The sequence below is a fragment of the Nicotiana sylvestris genome, chromosome 7 (genome assembly GCF_000393655.2).
Source record: "Nicotiana sylvestris chromosome 7, ASM39365v2, whole genome shotgun sequence".
NCBI lineage: Eukaryota > Viridiplantae > Streptophyta > Magnoliopsida > Solanales > Solanaceae > Nicotiana > Nicotiana sylvestris.
Genome location: NC_091063.1, coordinates 146,841,008 through 146,858,724, shown reverse-complemented (window position 1 = coordinate 146,858,724; position 17,717 = coordinate 146,841,008). Strand labels below are relative to the sequence as shown.

General features: G+C 36.3%; 1 protein-coding gene across 2 annotated transcripts; it reads left to right on the top strand.

The window, feature by feature from the left end:
• Nucleotides 1–687: 687 nt before the first annotated feature.
• Nucleotides 688–17,058, top strand: LOC104242718 (uracil phosphoribosyltransferase). Of its 2 annotated transcripts, XM_009797796.2 has the most exons (13): nucleotides 688–928; nucleotides 1,205–1,288; nucleotides 1,490–1,568; nucleotides 5,101–5,159; nucleotides 9,793–9,870; nucleotides 10,123–10,204; nucleotides 10,566–10,614; nucleotides 10,819–10,880; nucleotides 15,655–15,722; nucleotides 16,288–16,343; nucleotides 16,428–16,475; nucleotides 16,570–16,622; nucleotides 16,717–17,058. In XM_009797796.2, the coding sequence occupies exons 1-12, from the start codon at nucleotides 797–799 to the stop codon at nucleotides 16,619–16,621; spliced, it is 849 nt and encodes a 282-aa protein (XP_009796098.1). In that variant the 5' UTR covers nucleotides 688–796; the 3' UTR covers nucleotide 16,622; nucleotides 16,717–17,058. The 2 variants fall into 2 exon arrangements, with proteins under 2 accessions (XP_009796098.1, XP_009796097.1); XM_009797795.2 differs by having other exon boundaries at nucleotides 16,570–17,058.
• Nucleotides 17,059–17,717: the final 659 nt, after the last annotated feature.

The following is a 17,717-nucleotide window of genomic DNA, read 5'->3' as shown; positions in this document are numbered from 1 at the left end:
GCCAACTATAAACTATTAAGTTGAATTCTACCGAAGATAAAACTTTATATTCAAATGATAGAAGAATGAAGGGACATTTTCCATTATACACCTTTGATGATTTCTCTATAATAAATATAAAAAAATAGAGTGGAATAACTATAGTCTTCGTAACATAGTTGTTTGGATTGTTGTTACATGTTGTTTCATAATATATCGTATTGTATTGTACTGCATTGTATTGTATTATTTCATGAATACAACGGTTGAATAGATTGTATCGTTTATCATCATTTCATGATGTCACACCCAACAATATGAAGAATAAAGTTACAATACTACCAATAAGATAAAATAGGATACATAGTAAAATTATTATACAAAAAAGTAGGGTAAACGATAAAATATAATTATTCAATAATAATGAAAGGCAAGATGAGAAAAAAGAAGAAGCAAGGTAACGACGCCACCACATCGAATCCGTCGTTCCATAAAATAACACTTTTCGCCGTTACATAATAATGAATTTAACAATACGATATAATAAAATATAAGTAATAATTAAATTAATATTATATTTAAAGTGATAATACAATATAATAGTACAAACGAAATAACCATCCAAACAAGGTGTAAGTGATTTACATAGTGCAGTTATTATAGATGAAAAATAGAGATAAAACCCAAAAAAAGAGCATCCCCACCGTTGCCTTGTCTATAGAGAAGCCTTCGTCACCAGCCCCGAAGAATAAGGAATTTGAGAAGATACCCAATCCACCTAAAATTATTCAGCTCTCAGCTTACCTTTTTTTTACCAATGGCGTCCCACCACTCCCTTATTTATACCCCTCACCCCTACCGTCTACCCCCCGACCCCTCTCTCTCACTACTACCCTCTTCCACTGCCGCCTCTTTCTATCGGCAAAACCTCAATTTTCACTACAAAAAGGTACTTTAATTAACCCCACTTAACAATCCCTTGTACCCCTTTTATATATTTTATTTTTATGGAGATATTCACCATATTACGTGATTTTGTTTACGGGTATATACCCTTTCGCGAGTTTTTTGCCCGGTCATTGTAAAGATTTTTGTATATTATCAGTGCATTTTAACATGTGATTATTAATTAAAGGACGACTAGATTATGATATAAGAAGATTCATGTAATCTTGGGATAGTAATCTATGAAATAAATTTTATGCTTTTGTTATTTTGAGCTCAGATTTCAAATTCTATTCAACGAAGGGGAATTGTGGTGTGTTCAATGGCGGCGGAGAACAAAGTGATGAGTGGTAATAGAATGCTGGTAAGTAAAGTTCACTCATCTAACGCTTTGTTTGGTTGTTCAGAATATTGTGTTTTGATAAATAATGTCGTGGAATCTTAGTTTTTGGATTTTCTTTTAACTTTTTCTGATGATGGGACAAAATGTTTCTTTTAGTAAATAAATACAGAAGCAAGTTTAATTTAATTGGTGATGTTAGTTTAATTGATTGATTTTTTTTAGGTGTTTGTTCCACCACATCCTCTGATAAAGCACTGGGTTTCAGTTCTTCGAAATGAGCAGACGCCTAGCCCCATTTTCAGTATGTGAAGTTTTTCTAATTTATTTTAGCTTCTTTTTTTTCATTCAAAAGATTTTAATGCTGAAATTAAATCTTGCTAAAAATCATGCTGAACTGGATATGAAGAAAGATAATCTATGAGGGGTGAAGTTTGAGTCTGTTACTGAATTTTGCATCAGCACCCTTTATTATGTGCTGAAAAAAAAGTAGTTGCTTTGTTTGAAATTTATTCCAAATGTGAAATATAGTGTCTCTTTTAATGGATAAATGTAAAAGGAACTGACTTTTAAATGTTAATGTTTTTATATCTTTTAATAATATATCAATGTAATTGTTGTTTGTGATTAAGGTGTAGTTGCCAGTATCTATATAACTGTCAAAAACTATTTTTATTTGAATATTCAACTTATTGGTTTTAAATTTGAGTGTATAGTTTATCTAAGAGTGATTTTAGGCTTACCATGTTGCATTTTGGCACTTTCAATTGTCATAATTATTTAACTTAAAAATAGTTTTTACGGTCAAAGCAATTAATTTAATGTTTTGGGGCACTAACAACTGATTTAACGCACTTTTTCAAATAGAAATAATATAAAAAGGAATAACAATTGAACAAAAAAATTGATAGATAAAAGGAAAGAGAAATTTTATTAATATTAGCAACATTTTTTCCGTGTAAGCTAAATATAAAATTGTTAGAAATAGAACAATGAGAATCAACAATGTGTTTGAGAGAATAATTGAGTAATTTTCAGACGGGGGTACAACGTAAAGAATACGAGTTTAAATAGCATTTCTAACCGTAAGATTGCCTTGTCAGCCTCCTGCTTGTTACTGTCATTTATTGCTTTATTATACGTTACATAACCGATGCGTAATCGATAGCATAATAATGGTGAATCCCATGTAATCTGGTATTAAATGATTCTATCCTTATTTGTAATTATGAATGATCTTTCGTACAAGCTCGGATCTTTTCCTTCATAATCAGTTTCGGAACTAATAGTAACGGTACTAATATTAGCTCCGAATGTATTTTACACGTTATTCTTCAATAACTTTGGTGACACGTGTTTTAATCTATTGAGATTTGTAGCGGTTTTCTATGCAATAATGGCTCTGTAACTTTGAAGTGACAGTCCCATAAGGATGGTTTGTGATGACGTAATCTTTCCTATAAATACGAAACCATAAACTCTCAAAACCTTCTTCTACCTTCTTTCGCCTTTGCTTTATTCTTAGAAATTCTCTATGCTTTTTCGTACTTTGGTTTCAACTACCTTCTTCTCTTTTTATATTTTCGTTCTTTGCTCTCATCCTCTTTTATCTCTCTAATGGCTTCCAAACCTTCAACTTCTTCCAACCCTGCTACTTCTCCTCATTGTGATGTCATAGTGGATGAACTTCCTAACTTAGTAGCTCCAGTTAGGTCTAGGAGAAGAGGAAGAAGACTCCGTAGCCTTGGCTCCATGGTGAGTAGAGGCGGCACTACTTCCAATAAGGGAAGTTCTACCTCCAAAACATTTTCTATCTCCAAAACTTTTTCTACCTCCAAAACTTCTTTTAAAAGCAAAAGCAAACTGAAAGATACCACAAGATTTTTTTTTTGTAGCTGATTGTACTGAGTGGAATAAGAAGATAAGTCAAAAGAACACCCTTCTCTTATCAAGTCATGCCATCTCCCACTTGTTCACAAGGAGTGCCGTTCGAGATCCAATTTTCCGGTCAAAGCTCCTCGTGAAGACGAACGAATAACTAACTACCGCGAAGGTTATCGAGGGAGAACGAATAAGTATACACGAATGAATAACCTTTGAGGTAGCTAGTTATTTGTTCATCTTCACGAGGAGCTTCGACTGGAAAATTTGATATGCAACGACACTCTTTGAGAACAAGTGGGAGATGGCATGGCTTGATAAGAAAATGGAGATGGTCAGTTGGATCGTTACGGCCATCCTTTTGACTAATCTTCTTATTCTACTCAACGCAGTTGGTTGCACAAAAAAATGCTTGTGGTATAATTTCAAAGACTAAAGGCTCAGCCAAAATTTCCGTGATATCTTCGCGTTGGTTTTGCCCTTAAAATAAGTTTTGGACGTAGAATAAGTTTTGGTAGAACTTCCCTTAGTGGAAGTAGTGCTGCCTCTACTTAGCATGGAGCCAAGGCGACGAAATCTTCTTCCTTTTCTCCTAGAGCTAGTACGTTAGGAAGTTCATCCGTTGTGATAGCACGATAAGTAGAAGTTTGGAAGCGAGGGATGAAGAAAGAGGATGAAAGCAAAAAACAAAAAAGCGGAAAGAGAAGAAGAGGTGGTTGAAAGCAAAGAACGAAAAAGCAGAGAGAATTTCTAAGAATAAGGAAATGGTAGAATAAGGTTTTGAGGGTTTATGGTTTCGTATTTATAGGAAAGAGTTACGTCATCATGGAACTGTCACAGAATCTAGAAAATCGCTACAAATCTAAGAGCCAATCATATTGAGCCACGTGTCCCTAGCATTAAATGAAAGAGGCACATGTCTTTTCACTTCTGCAGCATGCATTATAATCTCGGGAAGAGGCAGCAAACTTTCCTGGCATAAATAACTTACCACTTTCCGAGTATTCATTTGAGATTATTCGGAGATTGAGGGAGTATCTGTATTAGTGGAAAATAACCTTGCCACATGAATCAATTAGATTACAACACATGTCGGCAAAGTTATTGAGAATGATGTTTAAAATACATTAGGAGCTAATATTAGTACCATAACTATTAGTCACGGGAAGTGATTATGAAGAAAAAGGCTCGGCCTGTTACGAAAGATCGTTCATAATCACGAACAAGGAAAGAATCATTTAACACGAGATTTGCCATTATTACGCATCAGTATGTAGCGTATAATAAATGATAGTAATGGACAGGAGCTGGACAAGGCAATCAATTACGGATACAACAACAACAACAACAACAACATACCCAGTAAAATCCCACTAGTGGGGTCTGGGGAGAGTAGAGTGTACGCAGACCTTACCCCTACCCCGAAAAGGGTAGAGAGGCTGTTTCCGGGATAGAAATACTGTTTAGTCCCCTATTCCTTACATTGTATCCCCATCTGAAAATTACTCAATTATTCTCTCAATTGCGTTGTTGAATTTCATTGTTCTATTTCTGGCAATTAAATATGTAGCGTATGCGGAATAAATGCTACTAACATCAATAAAAAATTTCTTTCCTTTCTCAATTATTATTCCTTTTTATATTGTTTATATTTGGAAAAGTGTGTTAAATCGGTTTGTACTCTAAAACATAAAATTAATTGTTTTGACCGTAAAAACTATTTTTTGGGTTAAACAATAATGTCGCACACCTACCAATTACTCTATATTTGAAGTTTATGTAGGACGTGGCCAAACTATCTCATGCATGTATTCTATGTGTGGTACTTGCAGCTTTTGTCCGATGCAACATTTTCTAATATTGTGTGAACGCACATCCCTCTTAATTGCTGCATTTATATTTCATTTGGCTGTCCTTTTGATCAAAGATATGTCAATTTTATACTTTTCTTGTAGAGAATGCCATGTCTGAACTTGGTAGATTGCTTATGTATGAAGCTTCAAGAGATTGGTTGGTGAGTTATGATAATATCTGTTTTTCGTTATTATGCATGGAACTCTAATACAATTCGAGAAAACAGCAGAATATGAAAATAACAATAATTAAAGCAAAACTAATGATAAATTTGATTAAGATAATCAAAAGTAGTCTGATTAATGAAATATAGAAGAAAATCTAGAACCCTAAGTGAACGTCTCAAGAAACAATTGAAAAACTATTCGATTGCCTCCCAAAAATGGCAAATTAGAATCCTAGATATAAAGAAAGGAGAAGAAGATTACCCTCAAGAACCCAAGTCTTGAAAACAGGTAATCCAAAGTCGAACTCGAACCAAGAGGTTCCAAATCTCTCTCTCAACAGTTTTCTTATGTCAAAATATGCTAAGTTCCTAATGAAATACCCCTAGGCTATCATAAATACCTAATGGGTAATATAGGAAAAGTTTCAAAGTTATTATTGCACTCCCTTTCACTTATTTGGTGTATTTTAAGATATTATTATTACTTCTCTTACTTCTTTTGTTGTTACAGATCTCTTCTTTCGTTCTTTTCTGAAATTATTATCTCTTCTGTTGAGCCGAGGGTCTCCCGGAAACAGCCTCTCTACCCTTCCGGGGTAGGGTAAGGTCTGCGTACATCCTACCCTCCCCAGACCCCACTAGTGGGGATTTTACTGGGTATGTTGTTGTTGTTGTAGGAGAAGTTTCAAAGTTAATTTCTCAAAAAAACTCACCTAGCCAAACCGTAGCCCCAACCGTAACGCACATCTAAACCATGACGAATTCCAGAAGCTTATTTTCTTTAGCTCTTCAGGTCCTTCTTGAACCGTAGCCAACAGTACGATTTGACTTGTAGTCTTGATTCTTCAATTCTCAAGACTCCAAGCATAGTATCCTTTGCATGAATCCTCCGAGTGACTCTCCAAACATCTTCTACTCAATTGTTGAAGATCATGCAGCTCTTCAGCGTGCATCCCTCGGGCGTTCTTGGACTTGGAGCGAGTCAACGGTCCACTAGATAATTCGGGGTCATTTTCAATATTCTTCGCTTTGCCCGGGCTATCTAGGATCGTATCAATCCCTCCTTCTTGAAAAGGATTCGTCCACGAATCCAACATACCTGCACCAAAAGGAAATAAGTCAGAAACATTAAATGTCACACTCACCTTAAGCTCACCTGGGAGATCCAACTTGTACACATTGTCGCCAATCTTCTCAAGAATTTGGAATGGTCCATCTTCACGAGGATGCAACTTGGACTTGCATTTATCAGGAAACCGTTCCTTCCTCAAGTGAACCCAAACCCACCCACCAGGTTTGAAAATAACCTGTTTTCTTCCTTTGTTAGCTCTATTGGCAACCTTGTCATATGTCTTCTCCAATTGCAACCACACTTGCTCATGAACCCTCTTTAATGCTTCAGCCCTGTTCTTACCATCTACATTCACAACATCACTCATAGGCAAAGGAATCAAATATAAAGGTGTTAGCGGATTAAAGCCATATACAACCTCAAAAGGAGACTTACACATGAAAGAGTGAACAGAGCTATTATAAGCAAACTCAATAAACGGTATACGGTTCCCAAGAAGTGTACTTACCCCTAAGTGCAGCTCGCAACATATTACCCAATGTCTTATTGACTATCTCAACCTGACCATTTGTTTGGGGATGACAAGTGGTAGAATACAATAGTTCAGTTCCCAACTTAGACCACAAAGTTCTCCAAAATTGGCTAACAAATTTAGTATCCCTATCACTAATAATGGACCTAGGCATCCAAAGTAACCTTAAAACCTCTCTCTCAAATAATGTAGCTATGTAAGACACATCATCTTTCTTGTGACAAGGAATAGAATGTGCCATCTTAGAAAAATGGTCAACCACAACAAATATGCAATCATGTCCCTTCCTAGTCTTTGGTAAGCCCAAAACAAAATCCATATAAATATCTAACCAAGGACCCTCGGGAACAGGCAATGGAGTATATAACCCATGTGGCTTAACCTTAGACTTAGCCTGAAGACACTCGATACATCTACCGCAAACTTTACCTACATCTCTCCTCATGTGGGGCCAATAAATTCTTTCTTTTAGGCGCTCAAGTGTTTTAGAAACTCCAAAATGCCGCATCAATCCACAACTAGGTGCCTCTCTAACAAACAATTCCCTCAAAGAACATCTAGGAACACACAATATTCCATTCCCAAACAAATAACCATCATCTACAAGGAATCCCTCAAACATACCCAACTTACACTCCTTGTACGTACTACTAAAATCTTGGTCACTATCATATAAATCTTTAATATGCTCGAACCCCATCAAATTAGCAGTTAACACATTAATCAGAACATATCGTCTAGAAAGTGCATTAGCCACAACATTATCCTTGCCTTGCTTATAGTGGATAACATATGGAAAGGTCTCTATAAAACTTCCCAAATTTCAATTGGTCTGTCACCAAGCCTTCTACGAGCAAGCTCAGTTCTTTCAAGCCAAGCAGAGGCATATCCCTTTAATTCAGTCACCGCCATTTGAACTTTCTTCTCCTCAGAGTAGTTATGAACCTTGTAAATCTTTTCCACCTTTGCTTCCACAATCCAAGTATGCATCCGCATCTGTTGTTCCCTTAAAGGAAGGAATTTTCATCTTAATGCTATCCAAGTTTCTATCAACTCCTTCATCTTGGTTGTATTGATTCCATTGTCGCATCCCAAATCCTCTCCCATGCCTAGCTCCTCCCCTACCCGCTCTCAAGCCTTGATGACCATAATCAATATAGTCATCAAAATCTTCATCTTCAGATTCTTCATATGGGCCATATTGTGGAGGTATCCTAACTTGTGGTGGATCTCTCCTCACATTTGAGGTGGACCTTGATATACTGCGGGTGTCGGAGCTACTGGTAGTGTCTGATTAGCCCTCTGCAAGTTTTTTACCTGCAAAGTCAAATGTTGTATCTGTTGCATCATAATTTGCGACATCTCATTAGTTCTTTCAGTCTGAGCTAGTGCGTTAGTGCCACTGGTACCATCCTCAACGCCAGACATTCTCTCAAGATTATGAATTCTCATGTTTCACTCGTATATATTCTCTGCCTCACTCCTTGGAAATCCTCAAAGTTCGAGCTCAACTCACAAATCACCTATCCAAGAATTAGTTTTCTTGAAAGTAATTTAAGAGTGGAGTTTATGTAATCAGGAACGGACTTTTAAAAACTAAGAACGGGAGCCAAGAAATTCTGTGAAAATAACGAGAAAAGCACGAATGAATTGGCATTAAAGAAATAGTCAGTTTCAAATATTAAAAATGATTTAATGCGAACTAGCACTAGCTCGTTCTTAACAAGTATCTCCCATGAATCTTTCTTACCCAAAAGTAGTCTTTCCCTAACAATCAACAAGAACACTTCAATAGCTTCCTTTCTAATATATATATATTTTTTTTGAAACTCAAGAACAATTTTTTTTTTTTGTAATCAACTCTAAGGTTTAGTTGCAAACAAGAACTATACCTTTTTTTGGCCCTTTTTTTAACTTATTCGGATCTTGATTTCAAAACTGGGGAACGTGGGTTTGCTAGAACAATACTCGTTCCTTCGCTCTGGTACCAACTGATACGCTCCGAGATAAACAAAACAGTGAAATATGAAAATAACAATAAGTAAAGCAAAACTAATAATAGGTTTGATTAAGATAATCAAAAGTAGTCTGAATGATGGAATATAGAAGAAAATTTAGAACCCTACGTGAACGTCTCAAGCAACAATTACCTTAGATATAAAGAAAGGAGAAAAAAATTACCCTCAAGAACCCAAGTCTTGAAAATAGGTAATCCAAAGTTGAACTCGAACCAAGAGGTTCCAAATCTCTCTCAAGAGTTTTCTTATGTCAAAATATGCTAAGTTACTAATGAAATAACCCTAGACTGTTATAAATACCCTAGGCTAAGTTCCTAATGAAATAACCCTATTTTACCCAATGGGTAAAATAAGAAAAGTTTCAAAGTTAATTTCCCAAAAAAACTCGCCTGGCCAAACGCTAGCCTCAACTATAACACACAGTTGAACCGTGACGAATTCCGGAAGCTTATTTTTTCCGCCCTTCAGGTCCCTCTTGCCCCGTAACCAACGGTTGGTGAAGCCATGTTACACGGTTTGACTTGGGGCCTTGATTCTTCAATTCTCAAGACTCCAAACATAGTATCCTTTGCATGAATCCTCCAAGTGCCTCTCCAAACATCTTCTAGTCAATTGTTGAAGATCATGCAGCTACTCAGCATGCATCCCTCGGGCGTTCTTGGACTTGGAGCGAGTCAACGGTCCGCTAGATAATTCGGGGCCATCTTCAATATTCTCCGCTTTGCTCGGGCTATCTAGGATCATATCAAACTCTAGCAATATAGAAGTCTAAATTCATTAAATATAGCAAATTTGGATGTTCAAATTGAACATGACTTATTCTGTTCTGATGTTCTTGCAATTGAAGTAAAACAAAACCACCCTAATCTACAACTAAGCTATAGTGATGCCGATGGTTTTAATGAATAATCTTCCTTTGCCAAATACAACAACAACGACCCAGTGTATTTCCACTTTCTTCCTCTGCCAAATGTTGACTTAAAATAATTATCATTATCATTGCAGCCTACCATAACAGGAGAGATCCAGTCACCAATGGGTGTTGCATCTGTGGAGTTCGTTGATCCAAGGGAACCTGTTGCAGTAAGTTTTAAATTTTCTGCATCTTTGTAGTCCAAATATTTGGGTATTCCTTTCAAATTGCCTCCTTCTTCTCCGGCCTCTCAATTGGTTCATGACATGGTTACCAAATTTGGTTTTTAGCGAAACCTAATAACTAGACAACTCTGATGGTTGTGGTTTTTATCATATATATTTGTGAGAAGCAATCTTTCATAAAAGATAAATTTGAAGACACGCCATGGTCATTCATGCACCTACTACCTTGGTTTACAGATTGTTCCCATCTTGAGAGCTGGTCTGGCTCTTGCCGAGCATGCATCATCAATTCTTCCTGCAACAAAAACTTATCATCTGGGTAAAGACAAGTTTATCATCATCTTTTAGCATTGGAAACTATAATCTCTCATCTTCCTTACCTGTATGTGTGAATATTCATTGGAGTATCAATTATAGATAAAATTTGGTGATTGAATCTTAAGGTGACTGCACTTATAATGGCATGATAGCCTACTGCTTCATACGAGTTTCATGTACATGATAATGCTCACTTATTTGCACAGGATCCTCCCGCCTTTTGAAACAAAGTTTCATTTTCAACTAAGCTTAAAACTATGTCAATCTAAGCTCCAAATATTGTCCTGTACTTTGTTCTTTTTGTGTTTTTTCCATTTGTTTACTGTCACGATGCTAATTTTTCTGTTCATTTTCAAATTAAGGAATAAGCAGAAACGAAGAAACACTTCAGCCCTCTGTATACTTGAACAAGTAAGTATTTTTGTTGAAGCTGGACTATTGCTTACTATTGTATAATGTGGCATTAGGTTCCTGTATGAAGTATTTCTTGCCTTCGCACTATAAGTACAAATTGTTGCGCGATTTCCTATTTTATTTGAGCTTGGAGTTTTCTTGTTCTTTTGGCCAACGAACTATGAGGTAAATTTTTTCTAACCCTTTTCGTCCATTCTGTAGGTTGCCCGATAAATTTCCTGAAGGTTCTCGTGTGATTGTTGTAGATCCAATGCTGGCAACTGGTACAAACATCTTTTTCCCCTTTAATTCTGTAATTTTCATATTTAAGTAACTCGTGAATTTCCGTGAATACATTTTGCCACATATCCAACAATAACAACATACTCAGTATATTTTCATAAGTGGAGTCTGGGAAGAGTAGTATGTACACAGTCCTTACCCCTACCTTATGAAGGTAGAGAGGTTGTTTTCAGAAGACCCTCAGCTCAATAAAGCAAAATCACAACAGTTATTGCAAAGAACTACGGAAAACGAAATAGTAATAAACAAAAAAAAAACGAAGCAAAAAAAAAAACATCAGGTAATAATATTAATCTAAAATAGGGAATATGAGGATAACCCTAGTACTATAGCTAGGGAAGGAAGTACAGGTTTGGAAGGGTCGAAAAGAAATACGCTCAACTACCTGCGAACCTACAACCCTAATCTTCGACCTTCACATCCTTCTATTAAGGGTCATGTCCTCGATAAGCTTAAGATGTGCCATGTCCTGTTTGATCACCTCTCCCCAACATTTCTTCGGCCTACCACGCCCTTTCCTTGAACCCGCCATAGCCAACCTCTCACACCTCCTCACAGGGGCATTTGTGCTTTTCCTCTTCACGTGCCCGAACCATCTTCAACCTAGCTTCCCGCATCTTGTCCAACACACAGGCTACTCTCACCTTATCTCGAATATCTTCATTCCTAATTCTATCCCTCCTAGTATGACCACAAATCCATCCCAGCATCCTCATCTCCGCAACTTTTAACTTCTGAACATGCGAGGTCTTGACTGACCAACACTCCGCTCCATACAACATGGTCGGTCTAACCACTACTCTGTAAAACTTACTTTTAAGTCTTGACGGCACATTCTTGTTGCACAAGATGCCAGATGTGAGTCTTCTCTTCATCAACCCCGCTCCAATACGATGTGTGACATCGTCGTCAATCTCCCAATTTCCTTGGATTATAGACCCAAGATATTTAAAACTTTCTCTCTTGGGTATGACTTGTGCGCCCAGCCTCACTTTAATGTCAGCCTCACAAGTCTCATCACTAAACTTGCACTCCAAGTATTCTGTTTTAGTCCTGCTCAATTTGAAACCTTTAAACTCCGGGGTCTGCTTCGGACCTCCAGCTAAAAAGCTCAGATTCTACCAGCATTTACTTATCCAGAAAAAAAATTATGTTGAGCATTGCAGATGGATTGACCAGTAGAAGATAGATGTTGCCTATTGTCGTACTTCTCTCTATCTTGTCAATATAAATTTGTCCTTTAACTTCCTGTAGGGATGCAAACTCTGAAAACTTCATTCTCGATTTTACGAGAATTTTTATGAAAGCCTTTCATTTGCTTCTCTTCGATGGAAGTTTGTTTTCCCGGAATTAGAGCTGTAATATGGGCCGGGCCGGGGTAGCTCAGTCCAGTCCATGTGGGCTTTAGCAATTGACGGGCTGGGCTACGCTAGCCCACCATTTTGATGGGCCTTATAATGGTCAGTCCACCCAGCCCCATGTGGTTGCGGGCCCCCACAGGCCGGCCCATCATTTTTAAAAATATAATTTTCTATTTTTTCTTTAAGTTCTAACCTAAAAAAGATAATTATTTAAAAGTTAAAAAATATCTTATTGGAAAAAATTCGCAAAACTTGATAACTTTTTATATTGTTCCAATATATCACAATAAACACCAAAAAAAGTAAAAGACAAGATTATATTTCATTCACTAAAAGTCAAAACTCAAACCAAACTATTCAAGAGAATGTTCATGATGCTTATGAGATATCCAACACATCATCTTCATCAAACATATTTGAATCCGCTTGTGACAAGGTTGTCTTAACATCTTCACTTTCATCTACATCTACAATTCATATGCAATATTAATTAGTTAAATATTAAGAATAATTAAATTTTAAAAATTAATAATATTAAATTCACATAAAAAATATTACCGGTTTGAGTTTGGGAAAAGTTGTGCAGCCAATTTCGAGTGGTAACAAGTGTTTGGACATTTTCATAATAAATGCAACTTCTCTACTTTGTAAGAACACGCCACCAATGCTAAATGTTGATTCCGATGCTACAATAGTAATATGAATACTAAGTACATCACGCACTATCATTGAAAGATCGGGATATTTTCTAGAATGGTCCTTCCAATACACGACAACATCCATCTCTTGAAACTTCTCAAGATAAGTTTTGGTTCCTCTTAGTAAAGATCCAATTCTATCGTTCCATCTCTAGAGGCAGTATACTTTTTATTTTTTATATATTTTAAATAAATATTTTATTAGGGCCACGGACTTACTCGGGCCGAGCTTAAAAGCCTCGTTTTTAAACGGGCTCCAAAAATTCTAGCCCAATCCTGCTAAATCATGGGCTGGGTTGGGCTGGCTCAACGTGCCAAGCTCATATTGACGGCTCTACCCAAAATATATTCTAATTTTTGGCCTAATTCTTCTTCTGATGATCGATTCAACCTCTGATAAAAAAGATATACCTTGGTTATATTTCATCTCTTCAACAAGTTTAGTAATGAGCATAACGACCCTATTATTCCGATGGAGAGAAGAACATATGATTAGCTTTTCGGGAAATTTCCAAATGAACAATTTCAACGAAATCTTTCAATTTCTTATTTTACTATGTTCAACTCTATGTATTTCTCTATCCGTAGAGTACATTGAATGTATAGAAATGGCTATAGTAGTTTTAGCAAAAGCGGCTTTCCGGGTTCGTATCGATTGGTTGAAAGGCCTGAAAAAGAACATTGTATTTTTTTTTTGGGGGGGGGAGGGGGGATGATACATGTTGGTACTGGATTCAAGGGATTAGTGCACCCTTCAAAACAACATAACAACATTCCTTTGGAAACAAAAAAAAAGAATCTATTCGAGGGAGAGATGAGAGATATTTTGTTCCACCACTGAAAATTATTTGATTCTCGTCTTTCAAAAAATTTCCACGATATACCCGAACAATCGTTTATAGGATTTAATGATTCCTAACATCGGATTCATCTCTTTCGCTTAGCATTGTGGTTTTCCATCGATTCTTTATCAATAGCCCACCCTTTCTTTGAACATTGTCAATGATCGAACTTAAAGATATGAACTGAGTGCCATTTGATGAGTAACTGAGAACAAAGGAGAGGGATATGGAAAGAATGAAGTAATGAAAGAGGAAGTCACTATGCTAGTAGTAACGACTTGTCACGATCATTGGTTCATATAGAATCCATGTCCTAGAAAACATCCATGTACTTGATAGGAAAATTACCATTTTTTTTTATTCCTCTTCAATGATCTGGAATTTTTGTAAGGAGCTCTATTCGAGAGGATGGCATGAATCATCGAACCTGCACTCAGGAATAGTAATGCTTTGAAAAATGCGTCATTCATTAAGTGAAAGACGCTAATCGAATAGTTAGAGATGCCGCAAGCAAAGATCATATAGCCTAATTGACTGCAAGTTGAATAAGCTATGACCCTCTTTAGATCATTCTGTAATATTCTAGTGGTTCCCACAAGGAATGACGTCATTGAAATAAGTAATAACGAAGGGGACATTTTCAAATTATCTCCTAGCTAGTGGAACAAGAAAGACATTGATGGCTTACTCATGTAAACCAATAAAAAACGAGAAAAGAAATATAAAAAGAAAAAATAGCAATCACTGTTTTTAACCTAACGAATAGTTTTTAGGCTAAGTTGCTCTGACAGTTTTAGGTGCCGCACTCGTGCCGACACGGCACTAGTATGTGTACGGCTATGGGATCCGTACTGGATTTGGTCAAACAATTTTGGGTACTTTGACCACAACGGATGGAAAAATTCGAGATGAGATACAATTTGATTCTTGAATTCAGAACCAAAATCAGGGTAAATTTGAAGAAAATACCACAACTTATCTAGGAAATCAATCCTTTACTTATCTACAACTTGAGAATAAAAAAGAAATCCACAATTTACAAGCTATACATAAGTATTCCACAAAAATTCTCATAATTTAGAGATATTTTTGTACTTTTATTTTTAGCCGGATCCTCGCACCTGTATCCATACTAGGATCCGTATCTCCGAATCTTAGAATTTATGTCTCGAAGGATCTGACCTCTAGATCCGCACTCTTGACGGACACCCGCACCCGTGTCCGAGCAACTTAGCTGTTAGGTAAGACATAAATTTCCACTTCATGCAGAATCATAAGAATTTCGTCAAAACCTTATTCAAAGCTTCTTGTCTTCCAGACTCCAGATATATTGTTATCTCACTCTCTAAATTGTGTTCTGTGTAGCACTGCCAAATTGCTGACGCGCAATTAAGCTTAAATTTATTTCTTATAACAGACAAGCTTAAATAGTTCTGCTGAAGTGATACACCATAACCAAGTTCCCTCTGCTTTTCTAGTTAGGAGTTGGGGTATAGGTTCTCTAATAAGAGCTAGTAACTAAGATCCGTTGGGGTTGTAACAACCTTTATCTTTGCAAGTATTCATGGCTACGTGCCTTCTTTGCGAGTCTTGTGAAGGAACTATTTCCCGGGATATCTTCACCAAGGAGTCCATATAAATTGCTACCAGACAGGTCGGTCTACCTTTTAGTGGCAAACAGTTGTCTTTTCCTTTAAATCAGTTTTTGTAGTTGGATGTGTCTCTCATAGTATGTACTGACGAACACACGTATTCTTGTGGTAGCATCTATAAATCCTTAAGTTTTTATGCTTTTAAAGGATATTGTCGCTTGATTTGTTTTCTCGTCTGACTGGATTTTCTTTGTATTTCTAGGTGGTACAATAGTTGCAGCCATTGACCTTATAAAGGAACGTGGGGTTGACAATAGTCAGATTAAAGTTGTAAGTTCCCAACTTATATTTATATTTATTTGCTAAAATGTTTGTTTGCTATTGTTGACACTGTGAAGGGTGCTAATTTTTCCTGTTTTCCTGTGTGATATCGACATGATATGTGAAGAATGTTCTGTTGGATGTTAAGGATCTTAAGAAACACATGCATGCTGGCATAAATATATATTGGTATTCGAAACTTCCATTCAACTTTCTTTATAATGGGAAGAGAAACAAAGAAAATTACGGGTACAAGGGAGAGAGGCTTGTCAATGCTCCAGAAATAGAGATTGATATTTTTTGCAGCAAACCTTGCATGTTTAAATATTCAGTTGTGACTACCTTTCTCTTTGGTCTGTGAAGCAGTTCTAGATTTTGCTATGCATTTCCAGAAAACCTCAACTTGTAACGTGTAAAAATGGGGGTTCTATATGGAGTTTAGGTCGGCTCAATAGTCAATGCTTACCAGAACTGGAAATACCCTGAATGAACATTTCTCGAATGAGTATTAGGTTTGATCTCTCAATTATATTTGTCTCGTCAACTTGCTGATTACTCGAATTGCATCATTCAGATATGTGCAGTTGGTGCTCCGCCTGCTCTCCAAAAGCTCAGTGAGAAATTTCCAGGGTAACAAGTTTAATAACTCAAAAGTTTTTACGTATTTGATGTGTTTCAGTAGATATCCTGATTTCTTGTTTCTTTATTTTTCAGATTACACGTATATGCTGGAATACTTGATCCAACTGTTAATGACAAAGGGTAACCAATCTTCAAACAACCTTTTACCTTAATCACTTCTCTAAATAGCAGAATTCATCAGGTCATTACAGTTTTCTGATTGATAAATTTTCAGGTTTATTATCCCCGGTTTAGGAGATGCTGGAGACCGTAGCTTTGGCACATAAAGTAATGTGCCGTATCATTTTTTTAGAAGTGAAATACGCGTTGTGATTTCGGGAGTTAGGCTTTGACCCCTATCTTGTTTATCATTGTTTCCCAGTTTTGGAACCTTGAGGTACCAAATACTTATATGGAAAACACCTGCCAAAGTTATTTTGCCGTGTCTTTCAATTTTTTGGCAGTACGACGGGTTGAAGAATATGTGAAGTAGAGTTCAGAAATATAGGATGCCAGGTTTCTGAGCCAAGGTTCTCATCATCTTTCTGCAGGAGTTTTGTGTCTATGTATTTTACGAACAATTAATCGATCAAATTAATCTCAGAGATGCTTTGGAACGTGGTTATTCAATGGATAATTTGCTAATTCTCAGGGAGTATTGAGTTTTCAGGAAATGTAACCTTATTTGATTTTATCATAGAGTAGATGTGCTCTTATGTTTTTCTATTGTGTGCTATTGTATGCAAATCTTAAAGGGAATCTGTTATTTCAACAATAGCGTATAATTTTGACAGACAATAAAACTAAACTCTTGCGTATACACAATTAAGTGATTGCTGCCTTAGTCTTGACACTACTATAAAACTTATAATTGTTTGTGCAGTTTAATCTGTAACGTTACGTTTAGTTCCAAGAAAGACAGAGAATGAATTATTCTACTCAAGTTCATTCTGTCCTGTCGTTTGATGCTGCTAGAAGAAAAGTTTTATTAATTAAAAAGGGCAAAGATTATTTTTAGCTATGGAAGTATATAAATTTGCATTTTTTTGGTATATAACATGTATGTATATATATATATACTACATTTTTTTACTATTATTTTGAGAGCCGCTATATACTTCATTTCCCAATAAAAATGTCTTCCGTTGAAGTGCTTTCTCATTTAATTTCAACGTGACATATTAGTTTGAATTGCTGGAGGTAATTTATTAGGGGCATTTGTATCTATATCCGCTTTTTGTGTCACGTTTTAACTTGTGTCCGCTTTGCAAAAAAAATTGCAAACGTACCCGCTTTTTCGCATAACTTCAACATACGGGGCTGAAGTAGCAAAGACAATCACGCAAAACTTCAGCATTCTAGTAGCCAAGTCTGAAGTTCAGC

Bases quoted from the DNA above. Each gene is read 5' to 3' on its own strand.
- LOC104242718 (XM_009797796.2), top strand. From the start codon at position 797: ATGGCGTCCCACCACTCCCTTATTTATACCCCTCACCCCTACCGTCTA. The intron at 1,569-5,100 runs GTATGTGAAGTT...CTTTTCTTGTAG, and splicing joins GACGCCTAGCCCCATTTTCA to AGAATGCCATGTCTGAACTT. The intron at 15,723-16,287 runs GTAAGTTCCCAA...TGCATCATTCAG, and splicing joins ACAATAGTCAGATTAAAGTT to ATATGTGCAGTTGGTGCTCC.